Source organism: Synchiropus splendidus, chromosome 5 (genome assembly GCF_027744825.2).
Source record: "Synchiropus splendidus isolate RoL2022-P1 chromosome 5, RoL_Sspl_1.0, whole genome shotgun sequence".
Taxonomy (NCBI): domain Eukaryota; kingdom Metazoa; phylum Chordata; class Actinopteri; order Syngnathiformes; family Callionymidae; genus Synchiropus; species Synchiropus splendidus.
Window position 1 is genome coordinate 22,940,484 of NC_071338.1, and position 23,258 is coordinate 22,963,741.

The 23,258-nt window shown below is 42.5% G+C and overlaps 1 protein-coding gene across 2 annotated transcripts; it reads right to left on the reverse strand.

Annotated features, from left to right (window-relative positions):
• Positions 1-972: 972 nt before the first annotated feature.
• On the reverse strand, positions 973-21,388 carry fasn (fatty acid synthase). Of its 2 annotated transcripts, XM_053864725.1 has the most exons (42): positions 21,183-21,388; positions 17,310-17,447; positions 16,968-17,120; positions 16,653-16,826; positions 16,355-16,555; positions 16,064-16,186; positions 15,847-15,962; positions 15,629-15,763; positions 15,010-15,484; positions 14,708-14,895; positions 14,458-14,647; positions 14,051-14,145; positions 13,854-13,988; positions 13,336-13,539; positions 13,005-13,120; positions 12,757-12,932; positions 12,479-12,670; positions 12,223-12,303; positions 11,412-11,600; positions 11,134-11,313; positions 10,161-10,364; positions 9,489-9,805; positions 9,009-9,410; positions 8,670-8,834; positions 8,471-8,586; positions 8,179-8,333; positions 7,831-8,034; positions 7,601-7,751; positions 7,356-7,534; positions 7,168-7,287; positions 6,945-7,067; positions 6,160-6,383; positions 5,883-6,081; positions 5,525-5,676; positions 5,235-5,326; positions 4,288-4,682; positions 4,018-4,209; positions 3,742-3,951; positions 3,443-3,654; positions 3,282-3,380; positions 2,935-3,186; positions 973-1,603 (listed from the first exon to the last, which is right to left on the reverse strand). In XM_053864725.1, exons 2-42 carry the CDS (start codon positions 17,434-17,436, stop codon positions 1,466-1,468), a joined length of 7,551 nt encoding a protein of 2,516 aa, XP_053720700.1. In that variant the 5' UTR covers positions 17,437-17,447; positions 21,183-21,388; the 3' UTR covers positions 973-1,465. The 2 variants fall into 2 exon arrangements, with proteins under 2 accessions (XP_053720700.1, XP_053720699.1); XM_053864724.1 differs by having other exon boundaries at positions 3,742-4,209.
• Positions 21,389-23,258: the final 1,870 nt, after the last annotated feature.

A 23,258-nucleotide genomic window follows, 5' to 3' on the forward strand; every position in this document is an offset into this window, starting at 1 on the left:
TTTCCGAACAATGAGGTGGATGGTTATGTCAGTAATGGAAATGGCGTGTGCATCAAGGCATTCCGTTTTTTTCCTCGATTGTCATTTCGAAAAGTGAAAAATTTCCTCGTCATATTTGGCACAAATGTGTGTTTTTGCTGCATTTCACATACTAAATTTATACTGACGCAGACTATGCAATTTTTACTTTTTCTCGAAATTAAGAATTAATGGAGTTTTAACAGATAAAATATTTGTCATTTTAGGGTGCAAAAAAAATAAGACAAAAAATCTCTTTGAATGAAGGATTTATTTTCCTAAATTTGACGAGGGAAAAAATCCTACATACAAGTTAAAAAAATAAAAAATAAAGACACCTGACAAATCTGTACATGCACATAATAAAAGTTTAGGGAAATCTTGAAACTAAAATTCACCATTTCAGAGAGAAGGCATGGCAAAGAAAGGGACTAAAATGTCCCTCTCAAGGACGTAAAGAGTTACCAGCGTCAGATATGAGGGTCAAATTCCCTATCCACCTGTGACTAGACATTTTTGAAACGTTTAATTTGATTTAAACCTTCTGGTTGGATGTCATTTATAAATGTTACTCTATTTTACTGCTATCAAAAATACGCTATTTTAATGATGGAATTGCCCCCTACTTGGAACAGTTTTGTCTTCACAGCCATCCAACCCTGTCTGTGGAAACAAAAGTCACTATTGGAATAATTCCTCCATTATACAAAGGCCAACAATCCCCCTGCTAAAGCAGACTGGACAACTCACCATGGCACAACGGACAGTTTACACAGGTAGTAATTTTATGTTTAGGATGAATAGCGTTTTTCACCATTGCAAATTCAACACCTATCTGCGCCACTCATTTTATCTGGCTTCTGGCCCTCAACAAAGACACACACTGCTGCAAAGGAGACTTGCCGCGATGAAGAAAATGAATTAGGATCACATGTATACAAAGGAAGAGTGACACATGTTGAAGAAGCCTTTATTAGGCGCAACAACGGGTTAACTAAGGTGGGGAACACTCACCCCTCAACAGTGTTGCTACACCAGCATCAGTCACATGACCCTTCATAGACACACACAAGTCTCAGGGGTGGTAAACTGCTCATCGGGCTCATGATACAAAGAGTAAGGGGAGAGCACAGTCAGCATTTCTGGATGCATCATTCGTGTTACTTTGTTATTGTGATAGGAACGAGAACAACGTTAAATAATGTTAGAAATACCATTATGACGTTCAGGTAGTAAGCAATGTAAACAAAACCAGAGGGCATGATCGCAGCATCAGAGTAACAGCACGTCTCGCAGCCAGCAGGAAGCCATCACGACCGGCCCGCAAGCGTTTGGAGAAAACACATGGCACAGACTGTAAACATCTTACTACACAGCTACTTTTCCAAGTATGAGAGAGGTTTCGGGAATGTTGAGGAATGATGTGGCCGTGGGGGGGTGGGGTTGCCTAGACCTCCCTTGCTTTTGCTCTGGACTCTGCCAGTGCGCTGTGGATGATGCTGCTGATAGACTCCGCCCCTTGTCCCTCCAGGAAGGTCAGGTGATCTCCATCGATGACGTGAACCGACATCTTCCCGTCGCAAACCTGAGGGAACACACAGCATAATCATGAATGCTAATAATTTTGGGAATACTGGCCACATTAAATATTCAGACAACGAGTCAAGCATTTCTCCATTTTCTCAACCATCTTTCACAGCAACAGTCAACATTTCTTTGGCCACTTGCAAGGTGGGCTTAACCTTGCAATTCTGCACTCAGCACTGTTTCCTACAGTGTCTGACTTGATGGTTTCAGGACGACTGTGTGTGTCTGCACCCTCCTGTATGTGTGTTTACTCATCAGGCTTTAAGCTAGAGAGGCATCATGAGTGCTTGTATAGCGCCCTTATCCTAGTGACATCATACTGCTTTCCATGAGAAGGGTGTTTCTCCCGGCAGCTTTGCGGAATGAGATCAATTTTCTCATGCCTTCGCGGACCAGCAGCTTTGCGCTCGACATCGTTTTCAGCAAAATCTTGCATTTGTCCACATTTCATGAGTAGCGACTCTTGCATTTGATTGACGTGACATGAAAAATGCCGTTATTAATGGAATGTCTGGCGCTGTTGGTGTTGTCTGTCCTCTTCCAGAAAGAGTGACGTCACAAAGTCACCGCGACACATCATGAGCCTTATGGACCACACAGGGTTGATGAATGAAACAGAATCCTAATTTTCAGAGGCGCTCAGATGATGTGAGGTTTCATTGAATTCATTATTCAAGTCCAAACATTTTACAGCCAACAGTGCCATCTGGTGGCCTCTGAAAATCAGCACACTGTTTCATGAAACCTCATAAACCCTTCAATATTGTGTCATAAAACCTCAGGAGAAAAAAAAAGATAGGCATAAATTTCCATTGTGGAAGAAATGTCAAGGACCTATGGTCTGGGAGGTAGCTAATGACTTAGATAACCTGTTACACTCAAACTAACATGTCGGTCAGTTCACAGCATAGACTGTATCTATAGGATCAATAATCAAAGTTTGAATGTGTAAAGCTGTTGCACAGATACAATTTAGCACTAGCGTTAGGTCATGGAGACCTTTCAACGTACAGAGACTTTCAAAAAGCTTTCTCCGTTCCATTTGCCAAAAGTCTCCTGCAGCTCACTGCAGAATGTCAACAGACACTGTTACTTACAAAATGCCGTCCATGGCCTGCTACAGATAGTGAAACCTTAGGAGCTTGACAGTCAACCTTCATAATCCTGCTCTGCTACACACACATACAGGGGTTGGACAAAATAATGGAAACACCTTAAAGCGTTTTTAGCTTTAAGGTGTTTCCATTATTTTGTCCAACCCCTGTATCTTGACTGATACCAGAGTAGCAATCTGACTGATCCCCTCCCATCAGCACGAGTAAGCGTTACCTCTCCTAGCTTGTAGTCGGCGCCCAGGTTCTGCTCGTATTCACTGTTGAATTTGGCACGTAACAGAGTGACGCTGCTGTTCAGCTTGCTCGTGGGGACGTAGCAGTCAGCGGCTTTAAGCTTCTGGTAGAAAGTGGAGGCAGCAAAGTGCAGTGGCTCTCTGCTGATGTTCTTATGTGTAGAGGAGATCAAGTTCACCGCCGTGTTGACCCTAGCCTCCAGGTCAGCGAGGGGCAGTAGTGTGTCCAGGATCTACGAGGAAAGAGGTGGTTATGAATAGACTGATGAATATGAGTTAAACATTATTAAAGTCACGTTGTGCCTTTGATTGAGCCTGGACGTCTTACCTTGTTGTACTCAACATCTGTGAACTGCTGGATGAAGGCACACAGAGCTTCTGTTTCGGCCTCTGACTCTTTGCCTGGGGTCAGCTTAGCTCTGTAGCTCTGGGGAACACACAGGAGAATGTCAGCTCTTGAACCAAATATCCAGAACTTTGAGGCTGTACCTGAGTGTATGCGGCCACGTACGAGTGGGAGCCATCCAACAGGAACAGATATTCCACTTGCTGGTGCTGGCTCTGCAGCTGAGTGCAGATTTCGAATGCCACACACGCACCGAAGGAGTAGCCTGCGATGCGGTAAGGGCCATCAGGCTGGACCTTTTGGATGCAGTCCACATAGAAGGCAGCCAGCGACTGGATGCTGTCCAGGGGGGCAGCTGATAGACGACACATCGGGATTTATTAGTCCAGATTTAAAGTCTGTATGTGGTACAGAATGTAAGCATGCCTGTGCATGGAAATACCTTTGGTACACTGTAAACCATAGCAAGGCACACTGAGCTTGGAGGTTAGAGTCCTGAATGCCGTGATGGACCCCTCGATGGGATGAACCAGAAACAGAGGACTCTCCTGACTCTGCACATCGTTGAGTGGGGCTACTGTGGGGCTGTCGGGGTTCACCAGGAGCTGAGACAGATCCGATTCAGACAAAGAACGCAGGACGGTTTTCTTATCTACAACAGAGAGACAAAACTGTTTAGAAAGACGCTGACTGTCCTCTGTCTGAAGAATCATTGTACCATTGGATGCAGCTGGTTTGCTGTTGGCCAGCTCCCGAAGCTTGTTGATAGTGAGCTGCCGAATCTCTCTCATCGCCATGACAATGTCATAGTCCCGCTCCAGGGTCTGTCGCACCTCAACACCCATTAATGAGTCAAGTCCCAAGTCAGCCAATGAGGCATCAGCATTGAGAGAGCTCACATCCCGGACACCTGAAGACATATTGATAGTCCATGTTTGTCAAAAGACGCACTTCAAGTATTAACGTTACAGATATTTCATGCGTTTACCTAGAATGTGGGCGACGGCTTCAACAAGGACCTTCTTGCTTCCAGCGTCACTCTTCACTACCAACCGCTCTGACAGAACGCAGCTTGCCATCACTGGCTGTGGCTGACACAGGAAGCGGTCCAGCACCTCCAGGCACGACGCCATCCTCTGCGGACGAGTTCCCCCGATCACCGCATCGTTTCCACCCATGGTTTCCAGCACCACACCCACATCTCCGATGGCACCCCACTGGATGGCCAACCCAGGCAGGCCGTCGTGGCGGCGCTTCTCGCAGACGCGCTCCATGGCCGAGTTGGCGTAACCGTAATTGCTCTGCCCAGCATTTCCACGGCCACAGCTGACTGACGAAAAGGTTACGAAGTAGCTGAGGTCTGGACACAGTTTTCTTGTTGCTCTGGAAGAACACAGTGAGCATCAGGAAGAGAAACTAACCACTTGGTAGCTGCAAACTTTTGAGAAGAATTTCAAGTATACGGGTCAAAACTGATGACCCACGTGAATGTAAACAACAACAGTGACACAATAACAACCATTAATAAAAACTTAGAAACATTTACATCCATATAAAAAGCTGCATTAGATTTAAACACAGAACCATTAATGAACTGTGTATAAAATTACAGAAAAAAAATAACGTAATGACGTAAATGACAGCAAAAAAATTTAAAAAAAATTTAAAAAAAATAAATCCAACAAGTATTATTCACTGGCTGGAAGGATTTACTTTATGAGAATTAGAAGTGCTATTGCATTATTCCACAGACACAACTATATATATATATATATATATATATATATATATATATATATATATATATATATATATATATATATATATATATATATATATATATATATATATATACATATATATATATATATATATAGGCGACATTGAAATACATTTTTCAGGAATTTAAGATAGATCATGTAAAATAAAACATACTCATCCAGGTTGATAGTGCCGTCATATTTTGGTCTGTTTACATCTAAGAAGAGCTGAGGAGAGAGATTCTCCAGCATCCCATCTTTCAACACCTATAGACAAACATCTTGATTAGCACAAGGAAAAAAGTATTTTGAGCATCACATTATAGAAAGTAATTTTGTCACCTAAACGCTTCTTAAGCTTCAAAGTTAAGGTCCATTTTATTGAGTGATAGAAATAATAGAACAGAACAGAATAGAATAGAACAGAAACCAACAGAAAACAAACATAAGAGACGGGTGTCTTACCATGGCAAGATGGAAGACACCTCCCACTGGTCCCAGCCTGCAGGCCTCAGTTATCAGTGTCTCGGTTCCCTTCATGCTGCTAACGTCACTTGTGGACACCAGAACCTCCACACCCCGACTCTGCCACTCACGGACTTGTTTAGCCTGATAACCTAGCAACAGCAAATAGCATCATTAAGTTTAGCCACAATTTTGAATCTGTGTACTTTTTCAATTTCAACATCCCATGATTCACAAGGTAAAAAAAAAACACTAATCATTTTAGTGCAATTCACAGTTTTGTGCATGTATCGATGCTGAGAAACAAAAATCAGAGGAAAATAAGAGATCACAAGCACAAAAAGAGCGGGAACTTTACCGTTTCTGATCCCAGATCTGGACGTCAGCACCAGTTTGCGAGCTCCCCTTTCTGTCAGCCACTGTGCCATCTCCAAACCAAAGCCCCCCAGTCCACCAGTGATGATGTAAGAGTGGGAGGCAGGGCAAAATGTTCTACAAATGGCTCTGATGGATAGAGGAGCAGGAGTTTGTCCTGCTGCCTTGTCCTCAGCGCGCACCTGTGTGAACACACATAAGGTCACAAGATCAGGATTCAAATTGTTTTTCTTTGGTGTAAAAAAATCATTGAAACTGACCTGCAGGAGCACCTTGCCTATATGCTTCCCCTGAGCCATGAATCTGAATGCCTCTTCAACATTATCTCTCTTAAAGACTGTGGTCTTCAGAGGTTGGACGACACCCTCTTTTATACCCTCCTTCAACAGCTCAGACACGTCCTCCCACTCATGGTTGCCCTCTTCAAACAGAGCATCTAGTAAGATTCCATGGAAAGCCACATTCTTCAGAAACAGAGCCATGCCTGAAGGGAAGAAATGAATTTCATGAAAACACACTCAACTTCTCTCTTTCCCAGAGGGAATCGCCATATTAATCTAGTCATCGACTCTCAACCAGATCCATTTGACACCTTACATTGAATGCATGATAAAATAAGTTTCAACTTTCATTTCGATATTTTCTGATAACTTTATTAACTTGGATGGAATTATCACAATGAATGCCTTTGGTTGTCACCTAATTATGAAGGTCTCAGAAAATCTGAGGAAAACTACATTTTTCAGCGAGCAATTTTTAAGATAGAATGAACTTTTTTAGTATTAAAAAGTCATTGTCTCGAATAGCTGGATGACAGTGATTGGGAAGAGAGGCTAACACAGTATAAATAGAGAAGTACATCTGTGGAAAAACACCCAAGTTTGCCTCCAAACTGCACTACATTGATCAGCACCGTGATTGCTCTTTGTGCGCCATTTTGTTTAAGAAAACAGGCTGTATCCAAAAATAAAAATCAATTGACCATTATAGACATCGGATGTGGACATAAACTGCTGGCTCAGTTCCCACAACCATCTTAACTCACCCAGGGGGGAGTTGTTGGACAGGTCATACTTTCCAATCTCCAGGAAACGTCCGTGTCTGGCCAGGCAGCGGATACTTGCCTGAAGCTTCTCTTCAGCCAAGGAGTTCAGTACCACATCAACCCCTGATGCACACAAGAAGAGGACATCAGAAAACATATCTGATACCAGCACTCATTGTTATGCACTTGTTTTCAGATCATAGACAATAGATTAATATCTGACCTCTGCCTTTAGTGTGGAGCAGGACATGCTGCTCAAACGTTGTGTCTCTGGAATTAGCAAAACACTCATTGGAAAGTTGAGGGAACCTCTGCTGCAGGTAGGTGCGCTTCTCTGCTGAGCCTGTGAGCAGAATAGAAATTAGTTTTTTCGGAGCATTTATTTTTGACAAAATACCGACAACTACTAACCAACGGTGGTGAAGACTCTGCACTTCTTGCTGAGGGCAATGGCAATAGCAGCTTGCCCAACACCACCCGACCCTGAGTGAATGAGAACACTCTCCCCAGATCGAAGTCTCCCACGAACCACGAGGGAGTAGTAGGCAGTGGCATAGACAACAGGCACAGAGGCGGCCTGCTCAAGTGTCCTGCACATGATAATAAAACAATGTTCTGCATAATGTAACTCATAATTAAAGGCAATCTTGTCTTACCACGAGGAAGGAACCTCCCAGAGGAAGCGATGGTCAGCATCCACACACGTTGCGAGACCTTTTGCGGGAAGCAGCCCCATCACACGACGACCGCTAGGGTCACGACCAGAAAACTCCATACCCAGCAAGCACTGCTGAAGGGCCAAGTCACCTACATGCAGACAGAGGCATGAATCAGTTCATTCTTTTATTTCACGTGTTTAAATTCTACACAAAGGTTGGATCTGTACCTGGGATGGCATCAGGGGGCAGCTTGCCCGTGGCCAACATAATATCACGGAAGTTTAGTGAACTGTAATAGACGCTGCACAGCAGCACGTTTGGGTTGTTGGACACAAAGTGACGGAGTGGAGAAGCAATCCATCGGAGGGAGGACAGGTCACCACGGGTCAAGACATTCACAAACGCCTGCTCTGTCTGCTCCTCACTTAGACCTACAGCAGACAAAAAAAGATGGTCCAAAGCCGGTTAAACACATATATAGTCAATAAAAACAAATAAAGCCATGACATATATTTTTTAATGCTTAGAAAATAGTTATGCAAAACATAGATATGCTGCTAAAGGCATGAACTTACCACTACTGATGTGCTGGTGTCTGAAAGTTCCCAACTGTCCATCTCTGAACACATTCATCACAAGATCCTGCTCCAGAACTTTTTGCATCAACTTGTCATTTGGCTGGAGACTCTGTGCTGCTGAGGTTTCCTCCAGGTTTGAGACAAATGCACAGCTGGACACACGGAAGCAGAAAACCCAAGAAAAAAAAATCAATAAACGTGCATTTTTAACCAATAATTTTGTTTGCTCTATATAGACATAGAATTGGCTGATACATCAGAATCAGCTTTCTGTCTACACTGGACCTACCGTATTCTGTTGCCACCAGGTTCCATCCGCAAGCAGTTGACCATTCCCACGACTCCACAGTGGGGTTTAGAAGCGGTCAGCCACACAGGCCTGTCCGAGGGTTCAGCAAGTGTAGCCTGGAAAGCAGACACACAGTCAAAGCTAACCAATAAATATCAATAATAATTTCATACATTTGAAAAGCAGTATAAAAACCCACCTGGAGCGTTTCCACCCACTTGTAGTCTGAAGTGTCCACTGGAAGGAAAATGGGTGTCTTGGCAGGTGTTTGACGCTTGCAGAGAAAGATAACTGAACCATAGTAAGACTTCTTCATAGCCACAAGAGACAGGGACGCATCAGAGATGGCCTTCTCCCAGTCAGCCTGCAGAGAGCAACAGAATGTTAACCTAAAACCCTAGTCCTAGAATTGAAATCATGAATGGGACATTCTTATATATACACACATTTCCAAAATGCAATGACAACAAATGAATGGAAAACTTTAGGACACCCAGCTTAGTCAAAAATAAGCTCCCAATTTTTTGGGAATGCTCACCTGTGAGAACAGTCCTTGTTGCTCCTTGTTCTGAGTCGTTCTGGAGAGGAAGGCAACTGTTTCTCCCATAGTTTCTCCCTTCAGCAGCGTGTGGAGAAGAACAAACCCTCCTTCTCGCGCTCCAGAAGTCAGATTGGCCACCAGCTGCCCCAGGTTTGTTCTTACTGGACCCCATGCATGGTTGCACACCACCAGGTCAGCCTCCCCTACGGTGCCACCAGGAGCAGGACCCGACAATGGATCCCACTGTGCTGAGGGAACGTTGAGCTCATCTAACGTGTCTTGGTATGGGGCTAAAAGATCCAGGTTGGCTGCCGTGGCGATGTACTCCATGTGAAATAATAGCTGAATGTTCAGTAGATGAACCACACGTGAAAAGAGCTGGCCATCATTCGAGAATGCCTGGTGAGAAATAGATAACAATAAACTAGTAACATTTTCCATTCTCAAATGAAGAACACAGTCATACAATTTCATTACTTCAAGGACTTTGATTCTTCCAGGGGAACTGTTCTCCAGTGTGGTGTCAATGCAGTTCCGCAGACTCATGTTATCCAGCATGCCTCGCAACAGCACGTCCTGAAGGAGACAAGCCCTCTCCTTCTGCACAGTCTGCTCCAGCTCAGAATCCAAGTTTCCATTGAGCTCCAAGTCACACAGCAGGGACAGCAGTCGAGCAAGCCCTGGTTCAGAGTGCTCGGTGCTGGGTAGGGGGGTGTCTGACACCCCCTGAAGACCCGGAATTGAGAGCTTCACACCATGAGAGGCCAACTTTTTTTGCAGCTTGTTTATTAATCCTACAGAGAAGTGAGAGAGAATGGAAAAGTATTTCATTAATTTTAATTATTTGTTATTAGTTAATATAGCATGCAAATAGTTCTAGTCTACCTGGTGTATTTTTATATCTTCGACTTATAAACTGATTTAAGACAAGAAAAAAAACACTGATGTTTTGCGGCCAATTACTATATATATATATATTTAATATATTTAATACTATATTAAATTGATCAAAGCGTAACATCATGCATTTTAATCACAAACCGCAACCCTTCATAGAACATTTTTACAGTTAATGTACTGTGCTATGAATGAAATCCTGCGAAATGAATTTTACTGCCATCTATAGAGTGACGGTTTCAAGAGATTCACCTTTGCATAGTCTCAGCTGCTCAGTGAGTTTCCCGCAGGCTGTGAGGCACTCTGTCTGCACATTGGGGACATACACAAACTCCTCCAGGGTTGGCGGGCTTTGTTGCTGCTGTCGACGAGGGGCTACTGTCGCATGTAGGCCACTGATCTGCACGCCTCCCGCTGTAATTTTGTCAAGGCAGCGATTGACATGGACAGGTACAGCTGAAAAAGAACACAACAAACTTATTTATGTGTGCTGAGTGCAAAGTTCACATGCAGTATTCTGCAACACATTGGGAACATATATACCAGGGGTACTCAAATAAAAATGTGGACGGTCCGCAAGGAATGTTTTTCAAGTCAAAAGGCCACTTAATGGGGTTGGTGACATGCCACGGCCCTAAACAACACAAATAGAAAACAGGACTGCTGTTTCAAACCTGGCAGAGTATGTACGTGTTTTTCAATGTGTGCCACTGATTCGACACTATTTACAAAAACAAACTTTCACCCCTGGACTTTTATTATTCAGTTTTTCCACAAATTTATGACAGCAATATCGAGAAGTTTTAGCCAATCTGGGCACGACTGAGCAGCCTGGTGGTCTCAAGTTCACTGACAGTCACAACATGGTTTTGAGTGAGAGCAATACTAAACACCAAACTGGCCTTTTAACAAAAAATAATTTTCTAATATATTCAACCGTCAATGAATCATAATTGGAAAGGTGCTGGGGACTACTGTGATGCAAAGCTCCAGTTCTCATCTTTCAGACGGAGTTTTCTACAGAGGAACCTTTGAGAAGTTAATAATATGCATGTCAAATCATGTTAGCAGCGACGCAATCGTCGATCAGGGGTTGTGGAGTAACAGGACCACTGATATGTGTCATTTACATAAAATTAGATTGATTCATCTAATGGGCTAGGAAAAGAAAAGTATGCGGTGTTTTCTTCATATTGAGAGATTTAAACTGAATAAACAAAAGCACCTTGTTTCCCCTCTGCATCCTCACACACTCTGTCCACGTGTAGCGCAGGGTCGACACAAACGGAGCGGATCCTGGTTGGCAGTCTCAGGCTACGACCTGGGAGTCCAACCACAATCATTTGCAGCATGGTATCCAAGAAGGTCACCCAGTTTCCTGTCCACTGAAGCTTCCCACTCTCTCCTGAAAACGTTCCAAAGTTTAAGCAGGGACAATCCAAAACACCTAGCACAGCCAGATACAAAATCCAAAGCAATTAGAAGTTTATTTCATTTGCTCACCTGTATTGTTGGACTCCAAGATACCCTGGAAAGTCTTTCCATAATCGTAACCACGCAGCCGAAGTTCTTTGTAGATCTCATGTGCCACTAGATTCATTTTAGAGTTGTCCCCCTCATTGTAGTACGCCTGCTGTTTTACTTGACTGTGGAACACATCGAGAGCCGCGTCCTCGAGAACGCTCACTTTACCTGATGATAAGAGAAGATGGGAAACTGTATGTCGAACTATGGAAAATAGCAATTAAAATAGTCAAGAAATGTAAGACAAAAATGTGAGGACATATTGACACATACAACGCACAAAAAAGGAAATTACTGTGGTTCCTAGTGGGTCATGCAGGAGAATAATAATAGAAAATAGAGAACATTCTACATACTACAAGTAATTGAAGAAAGTCTGAATGAAAAATGCTTTAAAAATAGTGTTACATAAAAACATGTAAGTGACAGCAAAAAAATAAGTAATTGAATTTATTAAAAGCTCAAATTGTTCGATAAAAACAGGAGAAAATCTAATAACAAAACACAAAAACCTCATGACAGGACAAAACGTAGGGAACGATGTTGATAGTTAAGTCAATCAATGTACTGCTTAATTTATCTGAATCCACTATAAATCAGGTGTCCACCAAGCACTAGGCCATGTACAATCTAAAATGAAAACATTTAAATTAAAGAAACCACAACTCCCTTTGATTTTAGACAGAAAATTAACCCAGACACCACACTCTTGGGATGCAGTTTGTCTGACTGCCATGGATGAAGTTGTAAATCAGTTCCATCTGTTCACAAAAACAACAAACAAACCTACCAGTGACTGCCAAGTTTCCATTTTCTGACACCTCAAACTTGTTGGTTGCTGGCATAAGACGCACCTCCAACTGCACGGAACCTGTGAATTACACCAGAGAAATGAATAAAATATATGCTGCATTCGCAGCACCATTAACTTTGAAATAAGAAGATCAAGTCAAGCCAGTCACACCTTAGATGGGTTGAATAGAAAGCCTATTTCAATGTTAATGTTGACAATTATCCACAATAACAAACATACGCTAGCATCTCACCATTACTGGGCAGGATAGTGGCTCTGTGTATGGTGACGTCCTCAAACACCACCGGTGTGGTTTCCATTACAATCCCGAGATTCCTCGCCAAGGTACGCCAGGCTAGGACCAAGTATCCAGTGGCAGGGTAAAGGACACGTCCATCAATGCAGTGTCCAATCATGTAATAATCGGAGGACTCAGGGTTCATATCTGTGAAGATTAATACAAAGCATTCATGTCATTGCCACTGAAAAACATGAAAAAAATGATGTACAGGTTGCTCATGTTTTGCTCACTGATGTTGTAGACAGCAGCAGAATTTGATCCTCCTGAACCGGCAGAGAAATCCTCCACCTTGGGGACATCCCAGGTTTGAGCATGGTCCCACTGCACCAATGGAGAGATCTGAGGGGTCCCAACTGGAACTGGGTACTTCATCTCCGGGCACAGGACGTTAGAATCCAAGTTGATGCTAAATAAGCATGGACAGAAAATCAATGTCAATACTGAAAAGCCACTTTTACGAGACCCAGACAACACTCACCCACACATGTGCATCTTGCCAATGTGTGTTAAGAAAAATTCAAGATTGTTTGCATGGCCTCTCTTCATCAGGGGCAGGATGGTACAGGTGGGTTTCAGGCTTCGCTTCAGGATCGCCTTTGGACACAGATTTAAAAAAAGCTTTTGAAGGCAAGTCATGTTTAATCACGGTACATAAAGTATACATGAGTTTGACTTGCTTTATAACATTACATGATGAACACACATTAGGCAAACATATTATTTCTAACCTAAAAGGGTTGTTTATTTTACTGTAAAATGATGAACAGAAAACCATGCATTTGCAAACATTTGCAGAATGTACAGCATACCTGCAGCAGAGCATGAGGAGCGATCTCTATCACCACCGCGTTGTCAGGGACCATGCTGAGGCCCTCCTGAAACAGCACTGGGCTCACCAGGTTGTTGACATGATAGTCAGCAGAACTATAGAGAGCCAGAGGAGAGTCCCACTCCGACTGAGGGATGCTGGTGCTCACCCAGCGAGGGGAGCGCTGCTTTGGAGTCTTGATCACCTGAAAATAACATTTGGTGTTTTACAAACCACATTTGTTACCACCCATTAACTGAAAGGGAATCATGTTTTATGAAAAAATATCCTCATTTTCACAAGCCACAAGATGACGTGGTTTGAACAACCATTTTAATAACACCACTCATCATTTTTAAACAGACAGTGCCAGCAACTGAGCTCTTAAAATGAGACAACAAATCCAGCTGAACTGGATTGAGCAACAAATCTACCGAAGTCATAACAAGTCCATACATTTTCCCAACATCCAACGCATGTTTACTGTCAACCAATGGAGTTGGTGTTCAAGTGTCATACCTTCTTTAGAGCAGACAGCAGAGCAGGAGCAATCGAGGCCATGTAGTAGGAGTGGAAAGCAACACCAGCACTTCGCACCTCTTTTGCAAACACACCCTGCTCCTTCAGCTCCAGCACAAACTTACTGATCGCCTCCTGTTAAATGCACAACATAATTAACTTGATAAGACAAAATAAAATGGAATATTATTTCTTACCTGAGGCCCAGAAATGGTGACAGTGTCTTCAGCATTGTGACAAGCTGGCACGACCCCTTGAGGACACTGCTCCATGCACTCTTTCCAGGTCAACCCTGAAACACGGGCGGTAAGTGAAAATTACCCATTCTGTCCTCACTTTGTACCAACAGAAGTCATTCCACACAATAAATTGGAGGGTCGAGGAGTTGAACTGTTGGTTCACAGGATGTCTGTAACATTTCTTGGGCAACACCTGAACGATACTGGTCACCACTGACCAAAGAGAGCAACCAGGATGGACCAAAAGTGAATCAAAGGCGTCTTATTTTGAAGAGATAAGATAAATATAAGATAAAGAAAAAGAGATAGATAAATATAAGTATAGCCTACAATACTGAATATAATATCATCATTTGAAAACTCACCAACAGCAGCCATGCCCCCAGGAGGAAGCTTGGCTTCTCTGATGCAGCGGCCTCGCCAGTAAGCAGCCAGAACGGCCTCAGCATGGCTGAGAGAGCCGTCAGCATAGCCGCATGCTAGCTCACCCACAGAGTGTCCTACAATGCCATCAGGCTGAAGACCCAACTTCTTAAGCATGTCAATCTGGGCAATCTGAAACAAACAGAGTTGTCATTCTCAAGTTTAGGTCACTCTAAACATTGTGTCCTGTACCTGTATGGCAGCCAGGCCAACGAAGGCATGAACAGTGTCTTCAAAAGTGGACTCATCAGCATCCATGAGGAGGCGAGAAATAACCAGGCCGGTGTCTTTTAAGGCTTCATCTGACCGCGTGATGGACTCTCTGAAGTCTGGCAGCTGCATCAGGCTGCGTCCCATCCCTGCCCACTGGGTTCCCATTCCTATGTATCACAACAAAGAAGGAAAATCGTCATAACCAAGTACAAAAAAGACTTGGTTATCACTTGGGACAATGCATTCATCTTTTAGTCAAAATGTGCCACACACAGACTGACCTGAACAGATGTACCAGAGTGGCCTGGGTGTAGCCTGCACCTGCTGGACTTCAGTGACATCTGACGTTGAGCCAACCACAGTGTAGCCTCTGTAAGGCATTCCAGCGGTGGGTGCTCTCGACACCTCATTCAGCAGGGACAGAAAATTATCGTCCGTGGTGAGCTCTTTTCCCTTTTCAAGCAAGCTTGTCACAGCTGCCTCTGTCCGACCGCAAGCTTGGACCAGCCTCGGAAGAGTCCTGGCCGGTGCGATGGCGTCAGCAGGGTTCGGCAAGCCCCTCACAGCAGGTCGGAGGATCACGTGAACATTTGAGCCTCCAAATCCAAAGGAGTTCACACCGACGATGCCACCACGCACAGGTATGGGTCGGTCAACAACTTGGATTCGTCCATCGGTGAGGGCAGGAATGTCAGGGTTAGGATTGTTGTAGTGCAGATTTGGAGCCCAGACACCTTTTTCTAGAGAAAGTAGCACCTGTTCAAAGAGTAAACAAGAAAACAACTTTAAGTAGATGCTCAACTATTACAGGATTCTGTTTCTGTAGGTTAATTACAGAGAGTCTGTCCTCTATGTTGCTCTCCTATATATACGACTAAATAATGAAAATGTAGGTTTCACCTTCGCTAGGGCAGCCAAACCAGATGCAGGTTCTGGATGACCCATGTTGGATTTGGTGGAACCAATGAGCAACGGCTCTTTTCTCTCATGGCAGAACACATTTACAATACCACCCACTTCCTGTGGATCACCAACCTGTGGGAAAACACAAAGTTGCATATACTACATTGAACAAATATTTTCCGAGACTCTAGTAAATCTAAACCTGGCAAACAAACCTTTGTTCCAGTGCCATGAGCTTCAATGTACTCGACCTGCTCAGGAGTGATGTTTGACTCACTATAAAGCGACTGCACTAATCTCTGCTGCATCGCACCTGAAGGAAATGTCACACCTGTGGACCAAGAGCAACCTGTTAAGACTAAAAACTAGCAAACAAAACGAAATAAATAATCCATAAAGACACTCAGAATAAGGAGTTTTACCATCCCTTACCTTGGTCTTTGTATCCATCTGTGTTGTTTCCAGCATTAACAACTGTAGAATAAATTCTCTTTGCTGCTGATCGTTTGGTCAGCAGTACAGCGACTGCTGCCTCAGAACGACAGTATCCATTCCCTGAGAGCATTAAGGTTAAACATTACTCATTATAGAGGTAAATGTTTTTTTCTGAATAATGAGCAAGAAACTAGCAAGGAATTAGCAAACCCAAAACACTGTTCAATCATCAGTCACATTAAGTTCCTGGCAAATACCAGTATACACTTCATCATTGCTATAATTTACCTGCAGCGTCAAAGGACTTGCATGTTCCTTCAGGACTGAGCATCCCAAGTTTCATGAACTGCACTGAGGTATTTGGCTTCAGCACCAAGTTAACACCTCCCACGAGGGCAGCATCACACTGACCCATGCGCATGGCGTGGAAAGCGTTTTCTAAAGCCAGCAAGCTGGAGGAGCAGGCCGTGTCGATGGCAGTGCTGGGACCTGCATGGGAGAAACCAACAGCAATGTTAGTTTATGACTCCCAAACTTGCTCGGTTACGATGTTATGAAACTGGGTGCTGAAGTGAGGGCTGTTTACCATTGAAGTCAAAGAAGTACGACAGTCTGTTGGCTAACATGCCGCGTTGGCAGCCAGTCATGCTGTAGCCCAGCAACTCCTCAGGATCTCTGCTGAATGCTTCACTTGCCTCTGAACCACTCACTCCAATGTAAACACCCGTCTTGCTGCCACGCAGTTCAGCTGGATTCAGACCTATACAACACAAGAAAATCTGGATTTGGCAAACACAAAATACCCACATTCATAAAGACAGAATGAAATACTATCAGTATCCAAATTATTATGGGCAAATTCTAAAGATTATACTCCAATAGATCTTCAGAAATAACTCACCACCATCCAAGATGGCCTCATATGAAATCTCCAACATGAGACGAAGCTGAGGGTCCATGGTATTGGCTTGTTTTGGATGGACTCCGAAGAAAGCAGCATCAAAGTGGCTAATGTCCTTGAGTTTCCCGTTTCTCTTTGGAAGGCCGTAAAGACCTGGAGTGTAGAGGTAGAAGAAGAAAAAGAAGTCAAGGTGGCAGGTACTTCATATTTATTATTTTCTATTCACATTTGTCCTACTTATGAACCATGATTTTTAAATATTCCTAGTTCATTCTCCTTTTTTTTATTCACTTATTACTTTCTTTCAATAAAATTTATAAACTCCTCAAAAATTCTGCTCACCTGGCTTCCACCTTCTGTCGTCCTCTGTCACCATGTCCACTCCATTGATGAGGTTCTCCCAGAACTCCTCAAGGTTGTTGGACTCGGGCAGGCGGCCTGAAATCCCAGCTATGACGATGTCATCCATGTTGAGTTACTCTGACCAAGAGCGGGAGAAAGAAGCATTTAGTATTCACTTGAATTAACAATGAATGACAGTGGATTCAGTCACAAGTCATATCTGGCCAAAATAATGTATTAACTTTTTCATCTGATCAATCCAAGAAAATAAAGCAAAACCGTGAATGAAAATCACATGGAACTTAACGTGTCAAATTCCTTATTGATGAGTTAAACTGTAGAATCCACGGATGCTTTTAAAATGATGCTTAGCAGACATTGATCTATCCATTTATCATTAACTGCTTCTCCCTGTTAAGTTGTGGATACACACTAGCATTTGTAAAGCAAACCCATTAACTACTGGATCTCACAATGGTCCCCTTGCAATTCTGTTGAATAAAGTTAAACAAATGTCACATACATGTGAAGACATCTGGCCCTGTCATCATATAAATATCAATATGCCCATAATAAAAAGGTAGGTTACAACTTAATGATCACAGGGGATGCTGAAGTTGTATCTTTATTTACAGACAAAAAAATAACTGTTAAACACTGTCACCAATCATTATAACACAAAGACCACAACATTACCACAGTGAAAGCTGGATTAAATGTCCAGTTTTGTCGACACCAAACACAGCTGAAATTTTTAGTTGGAAATGGACCAAACTGGAGGAGTTACATACTGATGTGAGGGGCATATACAGTATTATGTATACTTTGTATATGAAGAGAAAACTATATTTAATTAAATAGGTGGTGTAAATGGCCATAATTGAACAAATGCAAACATTAAAATATACCTAAATAGCGTGTAAACCTTAATATCTAAACAATTAATTGTGCCCCCTCAAAGTAGATGGTGGAGACGTCATGAGGAAAAGTATTTTCTTTTATCATCTTCATTTGCTGGGTCTGTTTGTTTAATAAACAAAATGTTTATAAAATGAACAAAACAAAGCAAGTCATAAAATACAGAAGAACAAACGGAGGCAGGTTCGATCTTATCCATCACGAGCCCCAATTAATGCAAGATAAACGTGGGTGTTTTATCATTGCACTTTCATGTTTTAGCATAACACAAATCTACTATAACATTATCAAACAGAATCGCCTCCCAAAAAACTGATACAATTGCTTTAGTCACATGTTTTGATGTGTAACTGTGTTCAAGCTGAGTGGCAGATTTGGAGATGAGACGACCCACTGAGCATGCATGACGGCGCAATCACGGCACACAATGTAGTCTGTGTGTACATCACTGAGCAAATTCATGATCCAGTCAGTGTGTACGTGAGCACGGGTCTCGTCTTTGTCTCTTTTCTAGGCCAGACCCCTATTGTGTCAGCTGGGTCAGGTGCTGCTCTTGACCAATAAGATACCAGTGCGTCACAGTTATGGTAGACTGCCTGTCTCCATTGAGAAAACAAACTGCTTCATTTTATTGTTTTAATCCATCAGTTTTAGTAGTTTATGCCTGAGAGACCAAACTGATGAACACTTTGCTATGGCAGTTGAGAAGATTTAACCTGCAGAATACCGTCATGGGATTAGATGATGAAGCACCTTCGGTGCATCACATGTGGCCGTACCTGACCCTGATCAGACACTAATACCTTCCACATGACACACAACAACACTGACACTCAGCATGGAAATAAACCACGATAGATGAGCACACTGCATCAATATCTGGCCTCAATAAGAAAACTGACGATGCAGTCTTTCAATATTCAGTCAGCGCTTCTCGCTCAATAGTATGTTTAAAATAGTTGAGGACAGCAAAGTTAAATTCAAGCAAAAAAGAAATGTGCTTTTGGTTTGCCATGTATTTCTGTTGCTCAAGAATGTCACTCTTGTTCAGTACACTTAGAAATTCTACCTGTACTAATCGAGCACATTTTAATAAAACTATGATAGTTATTTAACAATACAATTAATCCCAAGATATTGGGTCAGTTAAACTTAAATGTTTCAGTCTGTATTTAGTCAGTATTGAGCCAGTACTAAGATCAATATGGCATTGCCTCAAGCGGCAAAGACGGTGAAATTAAAAAGAAAGTACTTTGGATTGGAATTGGAAGCTGTTTATTTGTCCATAAAGATTAGTTTCTGTAGTTAAAGCATCAATACAGCTCAAAGTGAGGAGTGACCACAAAATGAAAACAAAAGAACTGTATTCAGTGACAATATTATAAACATTACTAAGCACTCTTCCAAGTCAATTCTCAGGCAGCACAGGACAAACAGCGACTGCACACTCTGGGAGAGAGGCCACTCATCCGCTTTAAAAAGTAGTAGATATCATAGCTGTGGAAGAAAACTGAGTAAGGTACGTAGCTCTTATCTCACTTGAAATTGCTTAGATTCAGCTGGATAGCTTGTGATAACAATTATTTTAGCATTATTGTCAAAACCAAATGCATAGGTACAAACCTGAAGTCACTGAACCTTTTGAAAAGCTGTGTAATACAAGCAATGTTTCTGTGAGATCTGATATTGGTTGGGAGACAAAGTCCCGCCCCAAGCAGTCTGTTGTCAATAACAGGTCAGACACGTTCAAACGACGACAAAAAAAAAAAAGCACATTAAAAATTAGCGCAGATGAGAGAGAGATGCGGTCGCTCCCATCTGTATTTTTGTCAAGAGTCATTCCCATCAGTCTGCCTCAGCAATGGGATGTTACCCACTTTCATATTTCTTAATTCAAATTCAGTGATGTCAAGATAACTCAGAAAATCATGCACAATAAAAGTAAACGTTGGTCATGATCATTGCAGGTTACAGCTCTCAACATCAGTCATAGCTGGACGTCTGTGACTCGCCGAGCACATACCTGAAACAGCTTACGTCAGCGAGTGACAAATCTTTTTGCGGTAGACTTTAAAATAATTCAGATCAATTTCCCGTGAGTATGAGCCAATAACTTCTAATCACTGTGAAAAAAATATGAAAACATCTGACTGCTTGAGACAGAAGGAACACCAATGGGTGCAGTACCAGTGTGTTCCAAACAAATGAAGAGCTCACCAAGTCGGTGTAACTTCACCAGAGTTAACTCTGTTAAACTGCAAATAAAACTTGGCTGTCCATCCTCCACAACACCGCAACTCAGTAACAAACAAAACAGAACTTCACATGATGACAATGATTTGAAAAATAACACAAAAGAACTAGGTGGTGTTGGTGCAGCAGGAGACTCAAAATCAAATATCATCCGATCACTATGTGATTCACTTGTCAATCAAAAGAGTCAATAGAATAATGCACATTGCAGGAAACATGGGATTAAAGTCAGAACATTGCACGTGATTTGAATAATCGTAAAGGATAAAAGCCACTGTTTGAGGACGCAGTAAAACAAAATCCGTACGTATTTAAAGCTTCTCGACACAGGGGAGTAAAATAAGGTGCTGTGGAATTTAGGACCCATCCGTCATCTGTATGCGTCGTACCCTCCGACCTCAGTCTCAAGACCAACCACATCCGTATAGCCGTATATACTTGATACGAGTTATACGGCCTAAGAACTCCTCGAGGTCGCTAAAAATGAAGCGAATGAGACTGGATTATCAGACTGAAGTGAATTATTTGGTCGAAAGTCACTTGCTGGTAACAAGTGAAGCCAACAAAGGGAAGTTTAGTATACACAAATTAAGTGACTAAATATACATTATTTACGTTTCCCGCTTCGTTTATTGCCTTTTACAATCGCTAAGGAAGATAAGCGAAAGTGTTTTATCTGCGTGGAGAGAGATAGCGGCTTACCTGAAGCTGCTGCAGCGGGAGATGCTAGCACTAGTTCGGCATGTATTCGCCTCCGTTAGCCGGCCTGCTGTCTGTGAGGTGGTCTGCCAGTCACGGTGGCATCGCACTCCTCTGGTTTCCTCCTATGAATTTAAATGTCTCACGTTGTTCCTGGCCACGCCACATGGGCTGACAGCTTGGCCGGCTGCTGCAGTCCAATGAGAGGAGAGGCAGGGTTCCCAGATCCTGCCCCGTCATCCAGGCGCGCGCACCGCGGAGACGCAGGCGCGCTCGCGAGCTGGCGGTCAAATACACGCTCGGACGGACGCACGCGCGCGGCGAGAGGAAGCGTGCGGAGGTTACTTGAGTTCAAAGTCATCGGAGGATTCTACAGTAGTCACACAAACCAATGGAATAGCAGCCTTCTCGACATGATTTCAAACCATTTATTGTTTCTTTCCAGCAAACTTGACCAGTAAACCTTTAATTCATTGGTAAATATTGTGCATTTCATGGCTTCGCATGGCGGCAGAAATAGAACGCAATAAATGTCAAAGTCTAAATATATATTTCAGTGAAAAGTTTAAGGAAACTCAACCTCGATTTACAACATTAACAATGAGGAATGTAATTTAGGGCTTTTTTGGCTATTTTATTTCTTTTTATATTTATTTTTATGTATTTTAATGTTGACCGTGTTGTTGCTTTGTGTCTTTATTCTTACTATGCTGCCGCAGCAAGTTCCATTTTCCCATAGTGTGATGAATAATTGCAATCTAATCTAATTCAGCATGTCGAAATCAATGTGTTTTCACTTCATAAAAAAGTGAGGGTCATTGGATGTGCGTGTGATTGCTCATGGATGCACTTCTGTTTAAAGTGATCTGCATTAGGATCAAAATGTGTTTCACATCATTAAAGCTAGAAGCAGACCATTGGTCCAATAATAAATGTACTACATTGTTCAGTAGTCTAGCGCACATTAAGAAGTAGGGCTGATCTTTGAACTTAGTTCACTCAATTGATTTCAATTGCTTTACATACCTGTTTAGCAACGTGTCATTTATTCCTACAATCATGTATAAACTGGGCAGTATAACAACAATTACCTTCCATGATGTTACATTCTTGAAAGTCCTAAAAGAAGTTGACGTGATGATCCAGACTGCAGCTCATGACAAACAGCCTTTGAGAAGACTCAGCTGTGGCCTTGACAAGTTAGTGCTGTTTTTCTTCAGATGCAAGAATCTCAACACAAACTCCCCTTTCTGTTTTCAGCTTTGTCTACACACAGGCATGCACCTGCCCACCAACACAAACATCATCAAAACATCAGGTGTATTATGTCTACTGAGGTCCCAGCCAAGATGACTATAGAAATGAAACTTGGATCAGGACTCACAGTCACGATGGTCCCCTCTCCGGAGAGTGTGATAATTTCATGACGAGTCAACTGGTCCTTGCACCACTGACTGCCGATCCTTTGATACACACACACACACACACACACACACACACACACACACACACACACACACACACACACACACACACACACACACACACACACACACACACACACACACACACACACACACACACACACACACACACAACTAGGGAAAAGTAATGAATGGAGGTCAGTCATATTCAAGGGACCCTGAACAGAATTCCAGTCATTACAAATAGACTGCTCAGGAGGACTGATGCCAACTGGTCACATTTTCATGGAAATGTTTCAGGCATGCCAAGTAGTCTGGAGTCAGTTCATACGTTCACTTTGACCTTGGATCTCAAATCACTCAGATGGCAGTGATAGAAATGACACACAGCAACGGAGAACATAGTTGCTGGAGAAGGATGAACGAAAAAGACAACTAAATAAAGACAACAGCTCACCCTCTGAATATAGCGTCTTATGTACCAGTTTATGAATATGTCTACTGATATACAAAAACATAAATATAAATATTCACAAATAAAAACACAAACAATTGTCGTATAGTGCAAATTATTTTTCGAGGTTTGGTCCTGACTGTCAAAGTGAACAAGCAGAAAAACAGAATATTTCCCCGTCGACTTAAACATTACGTAACA

Excerpts from the sequence above, each read along its gene's own strand:
- fasn (XM_053864724.1), bottom strand. The coding sequence starts at position 17,436 with ATGGATGACATCGTCATAGCTGGGATTTCAGGCCGCCTGCCCGAGTCC. Across the intron at positions 12,671-12,756 it reads TGCTGCTGTCTACAACATCA|ATATGAACCCTGAGTCCTCC; the intron begins GTGAGCAAAACA and ends TAATCTTCACAG. Across the intron at positions 8,835-9,008 it reads AACAAGGACTGTTCTCACAG|GCTGACTGGGAGAAGGCCAT; the intron begins GTGAGCATTCCC and ends TGCTCTCTGCAG.